The 20,256-nt window shown below is 38.4% G+C and overlaps 1 protein-coding gene across 1 annotated transcript in view; it reads left to right on the forward strand.

Moving 5' to 3' along the window:
• The first annotated feature begins 1,049 nt into the window (after window positions 1-1,049).
• The window catches only part of LOC149578777 (uncharacterized protein At4g18257-like), a 41,615-nt gene continuing 22,408 nt past the window's right edge, over window positions 1,050-20,256 (forward strand). Inside the window, exon 1 of the mRNA XM_089831526.1 lies at window positions 1,050-1,543. Coding sequence (XP_089687652.1) covers window positions 1,266-1,543 — 278 coding nt within the window. The 5' untranslated portion in view covers window positions 1,050-1,265. The remainder of the gene's footprint in view (window positions 1,544-20,256) is intronic.

Below are 20,256 nucleotides of genomic sequence, written 5' to 3' on the forward strand. Positions count from 1 at the left end.
TTACATGTTCACTAGTTGCAATGAAGAGACAAAAACATTGTACTATCCAATTTTGCACACTTACTTTTACTTACATACAATGTTTCTATAAAACATTATGCATGTTTCTAATGGAAATATACAATTATATTAATACACTACTATTCAGCTTCAAAATAAACTTTATTGTATTTGCCGTAGGCAATATACTATTGTAATCAGTTATCTATAACTAGTGATTATTCTTTTCTACTTCAACCAATCAAATGCAAGTATTTCTACTTTCAAGTTTAAGTTTTGAATTTTGTAATGTTTAAACGTATGATTTTTAACTTTGAAAATCATAAAAAATATTTTCTTACAATTTGATTGGCTCATATATTTGGGGTGTTATAGGAGCGGATTTGTCGGAACCACTACCCAAAATTTTCGAATGAAATATTTATTGAAGTTTAAAACCAATATAATAACATATGATAAATTTCATATTTGATTTTTCTACCTTAGAGCTACCAATTCTTTTCTAGCATTTCCCTGATAAGGTTTAAATTCAATAATAATTAAAATTCTTCCTATTTCAATTTTAAATTTTAATGTTTATGTATGATTTTTAATTTCTAAAATCATCAATTTATTTTACTTGGTATTTTGAGTCTTACTACTCTATTGATATTCTTACTATTATAACTAACAATACTATTATAACTGACAATAAAACATATTATAACTAACAATAAAACATATAAAATAATTTGTATTATAATAATAACATTACATTAATATGAAATGTTAATTAGATTAAATACTATTAATATTATCACAATTATTGCTTTCTAACTATTAAATTTTTAACTTTCAACTATTAGAACTTTAGGCAAATACATGTCACTATGTGGCACTTGTTATTATTTCATGACTAAAAATCTTATATATCATAATAAAATTATGTTAGACTCTTTAATGCTCTATTCAATTTCATACAATGATAATATTCATAAAAATATTTTATCCACTTAATTACAAGTGCTAGTAATTATTAAAATAAATTCTTGCGAGTTAAAAGCATTTAGAAATTAAAACTGTTCGAGGGAAAATCCAGCCATTCCGGGGCGGCCCATTCCTTCCTATATTCCACGGAGCTCCCGCGTATCTCTGTTTTTCAATTTAATTCTTGATATGAGATGCAATCTGGATTTAATAGATTTAATAGAAGAGAACTTGAATCGAAGCCATTGAATTTCAGTGAACCTATTGAAGTTCCGATATCCTAATAATCTACAATACCCATGATGGGTGAATCGAATAATAATTTAACAAAGAGAGTACAATCACTGGGATGGCTTACAGAATCAGCCACTCTACCCAAAAGGCAGAAGGCTATAGAAGGAGTGGGCGTGTCATCAATAGTTGAACTGAGGGCTCAGCTCTATAATACGCAGGAGGAAGCAAAACGTGCGAAGGAAGGTGCCTCTGATAATGCCGATTTACACCGTGCGAGGAAGAAGCCTGTGACTAATGATGTCTTCTCCAATAAAAATTCTGGTGTTGAAGTTCGTTCTCACAGGTATAGATTTCTTGCCCTTAACTAGGTTTCATAAAATTTGCATTATACCTTTATCAGATTTGGTATTTCAATTTTAAATTCTGAATCTAGGATGTCTCAATGGGCTTTTAATTTGCACCCATTACTGCAATATTTTTTCCACAGTTCATGTTTCTGCTCTTTAAACCCTATAACCACGAGATTGCATATTGACAGATAAATTACCACTTAAAATCTTGCTAGTTTGGAGTGGAGTAGCATTTAACTTACACCCTTTTCATCAAGATTATGATAATTGATTCTTAGATTAAATCCACGCGTCACTGTGATTACCCAGGGAGCCCTCGGCCTCACCACGTCAGAACAAACAGAAATAAATTTTGAATCCATGTATGAGGAATCTATTTTTCATCAAAACTCCCGGGGAACTACACCCAGAAGTTGGCATAGACATCATGCTTTGTATGCCTTTAACTCGCATGATCATCATCATGGCATTTTCTCTGCCTTAAAGTTTACAGGGGCTATCTGTTTAGAGTTGTTTTTTGTTACTCTTTTGGTCTGGGACAATCGATTTTGTTAGTTATGGTGTTAACAGCGTTACAGTGGTAGTATGACCAATTTTTTTTGGACGAGTTTTCTAATAGTAGGAAAAAGCAGGACACAAGTTTTCCTGGCATAGGTGATAGTGCAAATTTCAGGATAATCACAAAACATGTCATTTTATGATCACAATAGATATAAGTATGAATGCCATAATTGCCAGGCGTGTTATGGTGATTTTTGTGAACCATCTCTTGGGATTTCTAGTAAAGCCTTGCACATTTGCCAGTGGTATTTGTTAGGCAATGATGAATCTCTATGCCTGAAATTTTGTTGTAATGCTTTTTTGTATTTGCGATGAGAGTCAAGTTAAAAAGACCCACTATTTCTCAGCTAAGTTCAGATGAGTGTATATAGAGTGTAAAGCGCAAAATAGGCAAAATGGCTTTAAGGCTGAGTCACATGCATTCTTTGTTTTTTAATATTTACAGCATTGTTTAGAGGATTTGTTGTAGAAATGCCTCAAATTATCTGGTTCACTACTATTCCAAAAAGGATTGAGGTATGTGTATCACTATGCTCCAAGTTTTGGGGACATGGATGGCAGGGTGATGGGGACACAACCCAAGCACAGAATGGACACAACAGAAAAGGGGAAATTATATTAACTGAGAAAATAAGCTAGTACAACAGTACAGAGAAAATAAACTTCAAAACATGCCCTAAGGGCTTACAATAGCATAAATTTGGAGATAATTTCTCCTTTCAGTACCTCCTCTCAAACTCCACTCCGAACTGCCTTTTACAATGCTAGAAATCTCCTTAAATAGACCCCGGAGGGTTAAGGACTAGGAGTACATTCTAGAAAGTGCTAGTAGGCATCCACCGACCAAATAGAAGATTCCAAAAGCTGCGTTAGAAGTCGGAATCTTGAAGAATCTAGAAACGGTAATCGAACTTCTGGGAGGCATAACTTTTGAACCGTAGCTCCGATTGACGAACCGTTTACATTTTCGAAAAGCTCTCGAAGCGCTCTATAGCCCTATGGACGAGCGAAGCTCGTCCCCCATCTTTCGGCCCTTTTCGAGGTCATTTAATGCCCCTAACCTGACTTTGAAACATTTTTAGGAGGTCTCCAAAACTCGAAAAACTGCAATAACTTTCAAACTGTGGGGCCTTTTGACCTGATTCTTTTTCTGGAATGCTTTAAATTACAATTACATTCATCTGGCCAATTCACACCTTCTAGTTCACCAAAATGATGCCCCAATTACATGCTCCTATTTTTTCGGGATTTTTTAACACACTGATAGTGGAACTGTGAGAGTTGAAACCTTTATTTGACCCAAATGGGTGTCCAAAAATGAAAACACATGAAACAGAAACTAAGTCTAAGTACATTTTTTTGGGTGACACCGGATTGCCCTTATACCTCTGGATGCTCCTGCATCAGACACCCAGGGTAGATTGAAAAGTGACCCTGTCACTTTATGAATGGTAGAGGAAATCCCAAATGGGAAACCTCAGCTGCTGAAATCCAAGTTGAGTCCTCGATCGGTCGTCCTTTCCATTTGACCAAATACTCTTCATACTGCCTGTTTTTGGTACTCCTACCCACACGATGATCTAGAATGTCTTCTATCTCCTCCTTCTTAGAAGCAGGAATTGGACATGGCTCTAACACTAGCTCCTCATCTGCACCATCATCATGATACTCTGTTAAATTTGCAATGTTGAAAATGGGAGAAATGTGAATACCATCTGGCAGCTCCACTTCATATGCATTTCCTGAGTCATGTTTCTTCAAAATTTTGCAGGGGCCAAATTTCTTCATTTTCAGCTTGTTGTAAGTACCGGCTGGAAATCTTTCTTTTCGTAAGTGCACCATGACTAGATACCCTACTTGGAATTCTTTATGTCTTCTCCTTTGATCAGCCCTAGCTTTATACTCTTGATTCATCTTGGTAATGTGTGCTTGAACCTCCTCATTTAGACGCTTGATATGTTCAGCAAATTCTTCCGCTTCAACGCTTGTCCTCTCCCCTTGCTCTATCTTCCTCAATTTTGGTGCAGTCCTTGGGCTATTCCCATATACAATTTGGAATGGTGATTTTCCAGTACTCCTATTTATAGAGTTATTGTAAGCAAACTCTGCTTGTGGTAGAATCAAATCCCATCCCTTGGGCTTATCCCCAACTAAACATCTCAGCAAATTGCCCAGACTTCTGTTTGACCGTCAGTTTGTGGGTGATGCGTGGAACTGAATTTCAAGTTTGTTCTCAACTTCTTCCACAATGTCCTCCAAAAATACCCCACAAATTTAGTATCTCTATCAGAAACTATACTCCTTGGAAGACCATGTAGTCTTACCACCTCTTTGAAAAACAAGTCTGCAATATGGACAGCATCATGAGTTTTGTGGCAAGGAATGAAATGTGCCATTTTGGAGAACCTATCAACCACCACGAATACTGAGTCATTACCCCTTTGTGTCCTTGGCAATCCAAGAACAAAATCCATACTTATGTCCTCCCATGGCCTTGATGGAATAGGCAATGGCTGATATAGGCCAGTATTGTGACTAAACCCCTTGGCAATTTGACAAACCTGACAACTCTGTACAAACTTCTTCACATCCTGTGAAATTTGAGGCAAAAATAATGTTCTCTAAGAATGGCAATGGTCTTATCTCGACCAAAATGTCCTGCCATCCCTCCACTGTGTTTCTCCTTAATCAGATTTTCCCTCATGGAACTCCTTGGAATGCACAATTGACTACCCTTGAACAACATGCCATCCTGAATCAAATAGTCTAACCACTTGGTTCTATCTACAACAACATGTTCTTTACAAGCTTTCCATGCTTCAGCAAAATCAGGATCCTCGGGGTACAATTTCTTGAGTTCATCAAACCCAACTACTTCAACCTACATTACTGTAAGCAACAATTGTCTCCTACTTAGTGCATCTGCAACCCTGTTAGATTTTCCACTTATATGCTTCAACACAAATGTATAGCTCTGCAAGAATTCTACCCACTTCATGTGCCTCTGATTCAATTTACCTTGACTATTTAGGTACTGTAATGCTTGATGATCAGTATACAAAACAAATTCCTTTGGCAATAAATAATGCGTCCATTTCTTTAAGGCTTGAACTATTGCATAGAACTCTTGATCATAAACAGAATACTTCTTCTTTGCATCATTCAATTTTTCACTAAAATATGCAATAGGCTTACCTTCTTGGCTTAATACAGCCCCAATAGCGCTGCCACTGGCATCACAATCCACCTAGAAAACCTTTCTAAAATTTGGAAGTGCCAACATAGGCTGTTCTGTCACCTTCTTCTTCAGCAATTCAAAACTTCTCGCAGCTCCTGCAGTCCATTTGAACTCTATTCTATCCCCTCTTATTGTATCAGTTAGGGGTGCACATATGCCACTGAAATTCTTAATAAACTTCCTGTAAAAACTAACCAGACCATGAAATGATCTTACCTCAGTAGCAGACCTTGGAGTAGGCCATTCCAAGATGGCTTTTACCTTCTCTGGATCCATTTTGAGACCTTCAGGTGATATAACAAACCCGAAATAGACTAACTCCCTTTTTGCAAAGATACACTTCTTCAGATTAATTAACAGTTTCTCTTCCCTTAGCCTTTCAAGGACACTACGAATATGCAGTAAATGTTCTTCCAAAGTCTTGCTGAAAATTAAAATATCATCCAAATAGACAATAACAAATTTTCCCAATAACTTCTTAAGTACCTCATTCATGAGCCGCATGAAGGTGCTTGGGGCGTTCGTCAATCCAAAGGGCATGACTAACCACTCATAAAGACCCTCCTTGGTCTTGAAGGCTGTTTTCCACTCATCTCCTTCTCGAATCCGTATTTGGTGATAACCACTCTTCAGATCTATCTTTGTGAAGTACTGAGCTCCACTCAAGCAGTCCATAAGATCATCCATCATTGGCAAAGGAAAATGGTACTTGATGGTTATCCTATTTATAGCTCGAGAATCTGTACACATCCTCCACTCTCCATCCTTCTTTGGTGCAAGTACTGCAGGTACTGCACATGGACTCAGGCTCTCTCGAATCAAGCCCTTCCTCAACAGCTCCTGAACCTGTCTATTTAGCTCCTCTGTTTCAGTAGGAGTCATCCTGTGAGCAACCTTGTTAGGCAAACCAGCTCCTGGAATCAGATCTATCTGATGACTAATTTGCCTTACTGGTGGCAATCCATCTAGAACATTATCAGAGATAATATCTCCAAATTCCCCTAGTAAATCTGAAACTTCAAGTGGTATTTCACTACTACCTTCTTTATCTTTTCTAGGAATCAAAGCATAGCACGTATGCTGATGTTTCATGCCATCTAAAAACTCTCTTTCATCAACAAGACAAATCCTAACACTGCTACATACCTTTTCACCTTCCTTTTTCATGGGCTTCAATTTGTGGCGAACTCCATCCTTTGTTAGAGAGTATGTGTTTGCATGTCCATCATGTACTTGCATGTCTATCAAACTGCCATGGTCTACCCAACAATAGATGGCAAACATCCATCGAAATAACATCACAGAGAACTTCATCATGGTAACTCCCAATTTTGAATTTCACCAAACATTGTTCAGTTACCAGGACTTTATGATCATCTTTTACCCAAGCAATCCGATAGGGCTAGGGATGTTTCTCCCTCTTGAGCTTCAGCTTAGAGACCATCTCTTCTGATACCAAGTTATCAGTACTACCACCATCAATGATCACATCACAACATTTATCCTCACACTTGCATCTGGTATGGAACAAACTCCTCCGTTGTCCTGGTTCAATCTCACCACTTAGTAGAACTCTTTCATTTACCAAGGTCTCTCCTCTTTCTGCATCCTCTGAATGTGATGATTGTGCATCCTCATCCACATGAGCAACCCTAGCTTGGCCCTCAGCTCTCCTATCTGTTCTTCCTTGTCGTTGAGGGCATTCAAAGGCACGATGACCTTCTTCATTGCAATGGAAACAGGTACCATGGAAGCCGCCTCTTCCTTGTCCACGTCCTCTACCTCTTCCTCTCTAAATTCCAAAGTCTTGATCATGGGAGCGATTGAAACCCTCATTCCTCTGGTTCTTGCTAGTACCCACATCTTCATTTTTCTTTTGGGTTTCATTGCGGCCTCCAGATGATCTACCGCTTCCCCTTCCTCCTTGACCGCGCCCTCTTTGTCTTCCTTCCAACCTTTTATTCAGCTTCTCTTCAACTCGTAGGGCAAACTGGTATGCCTCTTCAACGCTGGTCATTCTTACCAGACTTAATTCCTCCTGGATGCTAGGTCGCAACCCACTGATATAACGAGCAACCTTCTCCTTATTTGCTTCTACATGCCCTGCTCTAATCAAGAGTCGGTAAAATTCCTCTGTATATTCTTGGACTGATCTTCCTGCTTGCTTTAACCCATGCATCTTCTTAAACAAATCAAGGTCGTAGTCCATAGGAATGAATTGCTTCTTCAATTTGTCCACCATGCGATCCCACCTTGTGATCTTCTCCTTTCCTCTTCTGTTTCTTTCCAATTGAACCTCTTGCCACCAGATTTTTGCATGGCCTTTCAGTTTGGCCTTTGCAAACTTAACCCTATCTGGGTCCCTGATATCCTCATACTCAAAGTATTCTTCCAGTTCATTGATCCAATCGATCAACTCATCTGGTTTCAGATTTCCTGAAAATACACCCACTTCAATTGTGGGTCTTTTCCCAAACTTAGTAATGGCCCTAAAAAGCCTTTCCTCTGCATGATTCAGAACTTCCCCGTCAAACTCCCCTTCTGGTCCAATTTCATCTTCTTCGTTGTCATCTTGACTTTCATCACCTGCAGCCACAATTGTTCCTCTACGGAGCTCCTCCTGCAATGCTTGTACCTGCCTTTGGAGGGTTCTAACCTCCTCAGGATTAATAGCTTTGGCCCTTCCACCACGCTCTCTTCGTGGAGGCATCTTCTTAACTCAAACCCACAACCACACAGTCCTGGTGCAAACTGCCTCACAATCGGCGCTCTGTCTACACACTCAGGAAAACCAGCTCTGATACCACTTGATGGGGACACAACCCAAGCACAGAATGGACACAACAAAAAGGGGGAAATTATATTAACTGAGAAAATAAGCTAATACAACAGTACAGGGAAAATAAACTTCAAAACATGCCCTAAGGGCTTACAATAGCATAAATCTGGAGATAATTTCTCCTTTTAGTACCTCCTCTCAAACTCCACCCCGAACTGCCTTTTACAATGCTAGAAATCTCCTTAAATAGACCCCGGAGGGTTAAGGACTAGGAGTACATTCTAGAAAGTGTTAGTAGGCATCCACCGACCAAATAGAAGGTTCCAGAAGCTGCGTTAGAAGTCGGTGCAAATCTAGAAGAATTCAGAAACGGTAACCGAACTTCCGGGAGGCATAACTTTTGAACCGTAGCTCGGATTGACGAACTGTTTACATTTTCGGAAAGCTCCCGAAGTGCTCTATAGCCCTATGGACCAGCTTCGCTCGTCCCCCATTTTTCGGCTCTTTTCGAGGTCATTTAATGCCCCTAACCTGACTTTGAAGCATTCTTAGGTCTCCAAAACCCAAAAAACTACAATAACTTTCAAACCGTGGGGCCTTTTGACCTGATTATTTTTCTGGAATGCTCTAAATTACAATTACATTCATCTGGCCAATTCACACCTTCTAGTTCACCAAAATGATGCCCCAATTACATGCTCCTATTTTTTCGGGATTTTCTAACACACTGATAGTGGAACTGTGAGAGTTGGAACCTTTATTTGACCCAAATGGGTGTCCAAAAATGAAAACACATGAAACAGAAACTAAGTCTAAGTACATTTTTTTGGGCGACACAGGATTGCCCTTATACCTCTGGATGCTTCTGCATCACAGGGGATGGCGGGACATGTTTCCAATATGGGGTACTTTGGGCAATTTTTAAGGTGCAGTAGGGCACGGTAGGGAATGGCTATTTAAAAATAGAGAAATTTTAATTATTTATATCATAAAATTGTTAAAGCATTAATCATAGACATTGTGGAAGCTTAATACATAAGATTAGACTTGAATTGAGATATCACATGAGCATTGACAATCAAATTAAGAAAACTCAAATGCTTTTGTTGTCAATGTGCATGCATATTATACATGAATCATGACAAAATGCTAAAATGCTCTAGGTTTCAACAATAAGATCACAAAGACATAAAAAATATATGGCTTTCCCTAATTAGAAGATTCAATTGGTAGGTCTGTATCAAAACAGGAGCTCGAGATTGAATCACTCCTAGTTTAAAGGGCTATCTTAGGCAAAGGAACCCCAAGTTCCCAATTTCCCAAATCCCTGAAATGTTTCAGAGATGGGGACAGGGATACCAAGGTAGGGGATGAGTTCCGGTGGAGCACATGATCATGGAAAACCAATGATCAAAATCATGGGGTACTGAATTTTCTAACTTTTAACCAAATATCCAGTGTAACCCGGGTCAAAACCTCGGTGCACCCGGTGCGGGTGCGTCACACACCCGAGTACCCCTGTCGGGAGTTTTCCCGCTGCCGCACCGGTCAAGCACCCGGGGGGGACGCAGTGCTTGGGTGCTTCCAGGGTACTTGGGCGTGCGGGTGCTTCTTGGTTGCTCGCAGGGTGCTTCTTGGGTGCTTCCTGGGTGCTTGCGGGGTGCTTCCTGGGTAGTCACTTTGATATGGCTATGATACATTATTATTATTTCATTGTTTCATGCTATTCGGCTCATTGTCATCATGAGCATCTTTATGATATATGATATTCATAGAATCATATTTGAAGAATGAATTTTGAATCTTGCAACTTGAACTAAGTTAATTTGTTAAATGGTCATTAGTAATAGTTATGAGGTTTCAAGTTTCAAGTTTGAACTTATGGTTTGTGAATCACATTTCAATTTTCTCTATTCATTATATTCAACTATATTTGTTATGTTAATGTTATATAATATATTGAAGTATCATTTCATAATTAGCATTTTCACTCATATATATTATATATATACTCTACAACCCCCTCCCTCCACTCCCCCTTGTCCCCTACCCCCCCACCCCCCCTCCGCTCCCTCACTGCCGCACCCCCGCCATCTCCAAATTGGGGCTATTTTTTTCCCGCACCCGAATCTCATCCCGACGGCCCCCACACCGCCGCACCCCCGCGCCGGGGTAACACTGCAAATATCTCAGTAACTCAGCTTTTAATCATTTATAAAATTTGTGAATTGTAACAATATTTGATCTATAAAAAAAGGCAACACTTAGCTGTAAATTTCATAGCCCACTCTTCTTGGAGCAGAGATCTTCGTGGTATGATAGTGCAAGGGAATTTTGAGTTCTTGCGTCCCCCTGTTGACCAGGCTGAGTTCATCTCCCTGTTGGTTGAGTTCATATCTAAATCTTCTGAAATACCTGAGGGTATGTATCATGTTATTTATTAGACATGGAATATTTCAAAGTTGTATTTTTCCATGTTTGAAAGGTGAAGTTTCAATATTCGAGTTTTTGGACGATTGATAAATATGGAGCCTATAAATTAGCTTCTAGTCTTTGGCTTTTTCTCCAGGGTGGTGGACATTTAGTGTGTGGCTGGCTGTCTTTCCGGCCTCCGGTTGTTGTCTTTGCTTTTTGTTCTGCTTTTCCTTGAACACTGTTTGGTGTTCCTGCTGTTGGTTGGTCTCTTTTGTTGTACCTTGGCAGTCCCTTATATCCTCACGGTCTCTTGTTGAACATCAATAAAATTATCTTATCTTATCTGCTGAAGGTCTATGTTTTACTAACTCATTTTGTAGTGGTTCGGGGATTTTATGTTTGTTCTTTATATGAAATGGGATGGGCAGGATTCTAGAAACAGCGTAGAATTCGGTCATTATATTCCTGAACATTTGGTCATTTCTTTTTTGTTTTCATAGGTATCTTCTTCTAAAGATATTTTATTTTTGTTATTTATATGAAATGGGATGGGCAGGATTCTAGAAACAGCGTAGAATTCGGTCATTATATTCCTGACCACTTGGTTATTTCTTTTTTGTTTTCATATGTATCTTCTTCTAAAGATAATTTAGACTGGGTTACCCATTGGCACAAGTGGTGTTTCCATATGAAGTTCACTTAAGAAATGTGCTAGCTTGTATAAGGTATCAAACTGGGGTACCCACTGGCATAAATAGGGTGTGCATAGAAAGTACACTTTACAAGTGTGCCAGTTTGTATAAGGCATCACTATCACATGATAGGATGGTGAGAATTTACTTATGAAGTTATGTCCTCCATGCCCTCCATGAAGTTACAAGAGAGAAGATAGGAAATACAGTTATGAAGTTATAAGAGAGAAGATAGGAAATTCAGTTATGTTAATGTGATGAACGGCAAAATTCTATATTCTTGTAATGTTTAAGATAACAACGTGAGATTTACCAAAGTTAACTCCCAGTCTTTAATACCACTGCTTTTGCAACTCCTCACTTCTATTGCATAAGTTTTTAATATCAAGAACTTATGGAGAGGGATTGATCATCCAAAAATTCATTGGCTGGACAGAAATCAACCTTTGCCATCTTCGAAATGCAAAATGAGAAGCTTAAATTTGTCATGACCATTGATTTAATCAAATTAGATCTTTGATGTTAAAGGTAAAAGGTTTCTAGAAGTCATAGTGATGGCAAAGCAATGGAAGATGTGATGCAGAGTGCCTAGGAAACTCAAACAATCTCATAGAATCTAACCGATCCAATCTCCTTTCAATGAATTTTCACTGTCCTAGAGGCATAGTAACACCAATTGAATGGATCTACAATGACCCAAACATCAATCTTATGGAGGCAATTAACAACATTAGTTATCTATCGTTCATAATCCATCATAACTGTCAATGAGATCATTATTAGGATTTGGCAAACATCTTATGCACAAATAACACTAGTCCACTTCAAGGTCATCTTCACAACATAGTCACTGTTTCAAAGTTTAGGATTCAAACCTATTAGTTCATACTGTCAATCATCTATCAATTCACCATCTTTTGTCATGTAACCTTTTCCATTCTTCATTGCTTCTTGAGACCTACAATCATCATTAGTTCACAATGTAGAAAATGCATTCAACAAGCAAGAAACTTGGTTCACGGTTCCCATATTCTGTTATACAAGTTGCTGCTTGCAATAGTGATACTGTCTACACACACCTTTGCATAGCACTCCATGACTTTGCATTCAAAATCCAAGAGATTCAGTATATCCATAGGCTTCAACTACACTTGCAGGGCTAATCTTGTTGCTATTTCGCAAGCTTGCATAAAGGCGACTTGCGAAATAGCAAAACAACATGCTTCAAGGGACCTTTTACACTGTCTCGAGTCTTGACTGTTTACAACAGTAAATAGCATCTTGTTATCCTATCTAGAGTGACTTCTACACCGTACAGGAAATGTGTCCACATTCATGAAAATCTTCTTCCATGTCACTGAATACAAAGTAAACTTCATCCCACTAACAATTAAAACACTCATTTCGATGGTTACAAAATTAGTACTATGACTTCAAGATTTTATATCATCTCTTCTTTGATACCTCTGCAAGTCTGTGCATGGTCTTCTAATGATGTTTGGACCTTTATTGACTCTTAAAAACCAAGACCAATTCATCCAAAGCAAAATGATGGACGAAGAAACAAATTGACTGTCTAAAGCTCAGAAAATGCACATATGCTGTCCGCTAGGGCATCACATTTCTTCCTTCCAAAAACTTTGAATGAAATACCAAACCCAATAGTTAGCACTTGGCCCTATGAACATATTTTAAAACAAGATAGGTTTTAAATTTTTCCATTGGATAAATCAAGAGAAAATTCTAACCCTCTGTCAACTAGTCTGAGAATGAGGGTTTGAGAGCAGTTTACAAAGAATCCATTTAATCTTCTACTTCTAGCCAAGGCCAAGTTTCCAGATGGAACCAAAACAATACTATGGCATTCTATTCATCCCTAAATCATTAAATGAGTACATGCGATCCATTTACATTGCACGCGAGCAAGAAAATCAGTCTGAGAACGTGACTGTGTCATAAAATGCTCACTAAAAACTGTCTTTCATTAAAATAACTTACAAACAAATCACAACCTTCATTTATTTACATGGAGGCAGTGTGCCTTACAAGCCTTCCATCTTATTTTCATAGAGTCTTCAACTCCATTCCATGCCAAATTGTTGTGACTGCCTCCTATCTGCAGATTTGGAGAGACAGTCAGAGGTGGAATGAATACAACTTTATTTCAAACCTCCAACATGCCTCCTTCTCAAACTTGACCAAAACAATGCTATTTAAGGACTCTTCAACTTCTTGTGAGAGTTACAACCCAACTGACCTTACAACTTCCCATTTTGCTTGCAACTTTTTGCAAAATTGCAATTTTTGCAACTTTTGTCATTTTGGACATTTTCCAACCAGTGACTTAACAAACTTGTGTAAACTATCACAACACATCTAAATGGACATTTTATAGCCTTTCACATCATGGCTACCCTTTCATGAACAGTTTTACAACATTTGACCATATGATTAAACTCAGACCATTCAGGACCTACTATGACAAGTTGTGCAGCTTTGTAACAAATAAATTTCATGTGGACTTAAAAGAGACTTCCAATTTTTCAAATACATTCATTCGACTCAAATATGATTATTTTGTGGCCCTATACACTTGGTGTGCATATACCTTGGGTGCTGCTGCACCATACTCCTCAGCTTGAAAGTTTTCCAGGTCTCTCGGAAATGGGGTACAATGACCTGCAATTTTTTTTGAGTGAAATCTCCGCTTTTTGCTTCATTCATCTTTGGCCTTGCCTCTATATTTCTCTAATTTTATTCTCTTTCAGACTTCTTTCATTAGGGATGCCTTTGCTACACCTTCAAGCAACGCTTCTAGTGACTCCATCCAATGGAGTTTATATGGCTGCCATCCATGGTGCTGCTACCACTCACATGTTGATGCAGGAGAATTCCCAAGGGAGATGTCCTAGCCTCCAACAATTAACCACACAGTGGACTATAAACAATAACACAAAGATTTAGATCCAAAACAATGACAATTCTCATAATAGAAACATAAGATTTACATTCAACATGCTTGATTGTAAGGCCTTTTGGGTTGCGGCCAAATACAAAACAATTACCATAACAATTATGCAAGACTGCACAAGATCCAACCACCAGCTAGCCCAGATCCACAATCTTGTAGAAAACCCCAAGAAGAATCTAAACTTGTGCTTGCAAGCTACCAAATAACCTTTTTGTTTCCCAAGCCCATACTTAGCTACTAGCTTTGCTAAACTTTGCTCCTCTCAGATACTCCATGCTGAATTGAATACTGAATCAATCAGGAAACCACAAGACCCTCTACTTATACTAAACCAAGCCACAAGTCAGCCTAGCAAGTTATATTAAATAAACACTTACATTAAATGAACTCTCAAGCCACAAGTCAGCTTGGCAACATACATTAAATACTTGAAATAACTAAATACCTAGGACAAACCCCAAGTTTACAATGAATAACTAACTCTTATGACCAAATAAGAGCACACACTCTTAGACATAGGTCCACGTGCCATCCAACGATCCAAATCCAAGAGCGCATAAGCCAAATCCCATGGATCAAAGCTCGCGGAACAATCTCCAAGGTCTACCAATAAATCAGAAACACGTTACCAGCAACCACCGAAAAGGCTCTTACTCCAACATGATTACTCCAATCACTATGCACACTTAGGACAAGGTTCCCGAATGTGCCTTGAACACATTCCCAACTGTGCGAACCATAAGTCCACAAATCTGAGCTCAATGCTCCTGCATACAGGATTGCTGAATACCTACCTTTGGTGTGAATAAAATATGTTCTTAACAGCTGGAAGAACATCTTTTGGGATTCAACGCATAAACCCGGAATTGGTTCTTCACATGCATGTCCTCCATGGACATTATCCACTTATGCACTCTTGCCTTTGTTCCACTTCTGCAACTCCTTTCCTGCAACTGTTAACTGTTTTCTCTGATGCTTCACATCCTTCCTCGATGCATCATGCTGATATCTGCCCCTTTGAGAATCCTTCAACTCAACTTTTGTACCAAAACTCAGGTTCCTTCTACCAAGCTCTGTATTCTGCAAAGGAATCAAGGAATGCTTCCTGCCACCCTTCTCAACAGTAAACACGTCCTTAACACAATCATGCACTACCCTATGATCATACTGCCAAGGTCTACCAAGTAATACATGACAACTACTCATGTCCACAATATTACACAACACTTGTCAACATATTGTCCAATCTGAAAATTAACAAGATACTGCTTCCTCACTTCCAAAGCATGTTCATCTTGCAGCCAATTGATCCTATAAGGACAAGGATGTCTCATTCTCCTTAAACCAAGTTTCTGAACCATTTCCTCAGCATCTAGCTTATTAGTTTTACCACCATCCACAATTACATTCCAACATTTGCCTCCAGACTTGCAATGAGTCCTTAACAAATTCCTCCTTTGACAAGGTTGTAGTTCCTTCTTACCAAGCAACACTTGCCGAACCAACAAGTTCTCCTCCACTTCAAGCTCATTTACTGAATCCACATCCTCATTTACCACAACTCTTTTATCACCAGCCTTCTAGGAACATTCAAAAGATCAGCAACCTTCTCTGCATCTGAAACAAGTACCCTTAAATGCACCTCTATCTGTTCTTTTCCTCTGTTCAAAAGGTTTTTGGTTGATCCTCAGCAATCTGTTTACCTTCATTGTTGGTTCTTCCCCTAGGAATTACCTTGATGTCTTCTCTTCAACTTCTCTTCTGTCCTTAGAGCATACTGTTAAGCATCCTCCACATAATCAATCTTCAACATGCCAATTTCATCCTGAATATTGAATTTCAAACCATTAATATATTTTGCCACCTTTTCTTTAGAAAGTTCTCTATGTCTAGACAAAATAGTCAACTTATAGAGCTCCTCCGTATAATCTTTTATAGACATCCTTTTGTTTCAAAATTATGCAATCTTTTAAACAATTCAAGTTCATAATCAGCAGGAATGAACTTAGCCTTTAGTTTTGTCATCATCAATCTCCACCTAGTGATCTTCATTTCACTTTCCTCTTTTCTATCTCTTTGCAATTCTTTCCACCATAAAGCAACATGTCCTTTCAACTTAGTTTGTGCCAACCTCACTAGGAACTCCAGTATCCTCTAACTCAAAGTAGTCTTCCAACTCACCAATCCAATCAATCAGGTCTTTAGGATTGAAAGTACTTGAGAAATTAGAAGCATCCAGCTTGTGCTTCAACTTCAACTAAGCTCCAAATCTATCCAACCAACTAGCGCTGTCTTGTTGTGAAGTTTTCACACCATCGACCCAAAACTTTGGGGAACCCCTTTGTTTCAATCGCCTCGGTGATATATAATTTTTGAAGTTGTCCAAAAATTTCTTGTCTTAGAAAATTTTACTTCTTGGACGCCTTCGGGTCAAGAGGGACGAGGTTAAATTTATTTTTCACCCGGTTTTAAGCTTGATTTTCCAGAACGACTAATGTTATCCTTAGCTGAACAAGTTTCAAAGAACAACACTTGGCAAGATAAAATTGTAAATTTTGTACTCATACGATTTTTTTCTGAAAATTTGGATATAATTGTATAAACTTGAGAAATTTTCAAAAAATGAAATTTTTGTTTGATTTGCGTTTTTTGGAAAATCTTGAATTTTTTCAGTAAAAAAATAATTTAATTTTGTGATAGTGAAATCAAATTGTAGAATCGATTTTGGATTCTAGAGAAATGATCTATTTTTGTTAAAAAATTAAAATTGCATAGCAAAATCGATTTGGATTCAATTGCAAAAATTGGCATTAAACGGATTAAATCTACCTTGAAGATCTTAAAATATTTAAAGAAATTAGTAATTTAAAATTGAAAAAATCAATTTCGGCTTGCCAAATCCGATTTTTAATGATATATTAATTACTAAATCGTCATTAAATGAAAATGTTTAGCATCTCCAAGGCTTTATTTATTTTATTTTTGCAATTTTGGTCTAACCGGCAATTTAAAAATGCAAATTTCATTGTGGCAAAATTAATTTTTGGCTTATCATTTAATTGGGACTAGAGTGTGCACTAATTAATGTTTTTTGTTTTTTTTCCTCTCCTAGGTGCAAATTGGCCAGCTAGGGAAGGCAAGTGAATTTGGTATAAGAAGCCTCTCCTTCCCCTTGTTTCCTCATTCTTCCATCTTCCTCTTCCATGCTTGGAGTAGCTCTTCCTCCTTGGACAATTTTTGGCAAAGGGCAGATTTGCATGTCGGAGCAACTCTTCTTCCTTGGCATTTTTTTTATAGGGCAGTTCTCGACGATTTTTATAAAGCAGACCTGATTTTCCTTGCCCTAGATGACTCTTGATTGATGTCTGATTTCCATAGAGAGCTGTGAATTTTGTGGAGCTGCGAATTTTGTAGAGTTGCGATTTTTGTGGAGACGAAATTTGTGGAAATTTGATTTTCTTGAGGAGTTGCGATTTTGCATCAGATCTGGATAGTATTATTTGGCAAAGGAAATAGGTGATTAAAGGTTGATTTTTTTTGCACACGAGCAATTTCAAGTGGCCAAAATTCTGATTTCTTCAGCTAGGGCATCAATATTTGTAAGGGGCTTGAAATTCTTAGGTCTGATCCGAAATTCAAAAAAAGACCCGACCATTGATAAAGGTAAATTCAATTCATTTAGAGTTGAAAGTGGTCCTTAAGTGGATTTCGCTCTTTTGTTCTTATCTAGTTTTGTTTCTCTTGGTTTTTCTTGCATTCATCATCTACCACTTCATCATCCCATCTTAGGTTGAAGATTGGAGATTGATAAGGGTAGAATCCATGATAGGACATTTGAAGAGGCAGAAATAAGCTAGACCACCCTAGGTTGAAGTTGGGAAGTCCATCCTAAGGGAACGGCGAGGCAAAAATAAGTGTTAGTCCCACTCTAGGTTGAAGATTGGAGATTGATAATTGCAGTGATAGGACTTGGCGAGGCAGAAATAAGTTTAGAATCCATCGATAGAAAGAAGGTTGGAGATCGATAAGGGTAGTCCATATCACTTAGATTGAAGGGGCAAAAATTAAGTGTTTAGGATGATAGATATTAGTGTAAGCAAGAACCATAAAGGAATAAATACTAAGAAAGACAAAGAGGATATGATGCTCAAAACAACTTTCTTCTCGAAAATGAGGCGAATAATCGATAACAATGTCGGTATAGTAAATATGATACAGGTAAAGGACAGACTAAAGAAATGACAATCCCCCATGGCAAAGAAGATAAATAGAAGTGGAATTGTACATGCAACAGCTTTTCCTCCTAACTTGCCTTGTTCAAAATTGGTTATGGAGTGCGCATCTAGGTTTGATCTGATCAGTAAATCCATCATTTTTTATGGAGGGAAAAGGGTGTTGGCCAGCATTGGCGGACATGCAATCGAAAAAGCATGTAACATTCCCCAATACAAGAGCATGATAGTAGTGATGATGGATTAGGCAGCCAAATCATTTTAGGATAACCAGGAAGCTTATTTCACACATCTAAAACAAGATTGGCTACACGAGGGAAAAAAAGGAGTAACCAAATCATCGAGGCTCATAGTGGTGGATTTCAAATCAGAATATGGTGATCTCATTGTGTTTCTTAGCCGGATCATTGGCCTAGCTCAAGGTATGCAATTCGAAAACTGAATGTATTTCTTTATTGATGAAATTGAAAAAGGGAAAAGAAGAATTGATTGGGCTAGGATCATAAGTGAGAATCTAGAGTTGCAACTTAGAACCATACAAAACCAAAAGCAATTCTACATGGGATCCTATCTGTTTTACCTAATTGCTAGATTGTATAAAAGTTCGAGACTTAAGGCCTTAGGAGAAATTGATAGTGGGCCGGGGCAATATTTGGTGCACGAATGCTATCCACAACTTTATTTGCACAACAACAAAGATTACAAAATGTTTTGTGACGCCTTTGCCATGAAGACAATAAGGGTATTACAAGGGACACCTGCTAGGAGACTCTCATCTGAAGCAGAAGCAAAGATAAAGAAGTATGGAAGTTGGTTCATCCAATTTCCGCAATTCACATACATTAGAGTAGCAAGAAGCACAGTTTGTCCCAAGAGACTTCCAAGATACCCACCCGACAAGGTAGTTTTGATGAAATTGGCTAGGCAACTTGAGCATTATGGCAGAATAATGAGACTCGAAGGTAAGACAGGCATTACCTTCTCATTCAAAATTGGCAATGATAGTTGCCCCAATCGTGTCACCTTTATAGCCGCGGAGAAGGAATTGGAATGGTATCATCTAGGATGGTACAGAGCAAGGCAAGGATTCGATCCTAATGATCTTATCAAGGTATCTCACGGAAACGCATTTAAACATGTTCCCACTATAGAAGACTTTTGGGCCAATGCCAAGGATGACTTTCATGTGAGAAAGCTAGCTTTCTCAAGGTTGTTGGTGAACATGATGAGAGATATCAAATGGAGAGGCCTATTCCCGATCAACTGAAAGATGATGGAGATGTGCTGAGAGAAGATTATGATACAATAGAAGGAACAGAGTTGAATCCAGTAGATTGGGATGATCATCAGGATCCTTCCTTGGAAGCAGTCATAAGGACAGTAGATTTGCATACTGAGTCGTGGTATAATGAAAAGTTAAGGAAACTACAAAGTCAAAGGATACCCCTTACTTATGAGAAGATGAAGCCAAAAGAGGGTCCAGCGGAATTAGTCGGATAGAAGGGTAAAGGAAGTAGTTGGCAACAAGAAACAGTTAGGAGCAAGAAGAGAGCTTTGGAGGTTGAGAAAAGTAAAGAACATCCAGAACCTCCAGCAAAGAGATAGCATGCAACATCGTCAAGGGAAAGTATAATTGAGGCTAGAGGCCAAGAAGATAACACAAGTGAACAAAGGACTGCGGTAGAAGTGAGCTCTGATTCAGAGTCAAGTGGTTACAATAATAGCACCGAGTACTCTCCTCTCTTAGAAAATCAACATGGAGATGACATGGTAGTTACTAGTGAAGAAGGAGATGGGCCGATTGATATTGAGGCAATA

The sequence above is a fragment of the Cupressus sempervirens genome, chromosome 1 (assembly GCF_028749045.1).
Source record: "Cupressus sempervirens isolate cs-2001-9-10 chromosome 1, ASM2874904v1, whole genome shotgun sequence".
NCBI classification, from domain to species: Eukaryota; Viridiplantae; Streptophyta; class Pinopsida; order Cupressales; family Cupressaceae; genus Cupressus; species Cupressus sempervirens.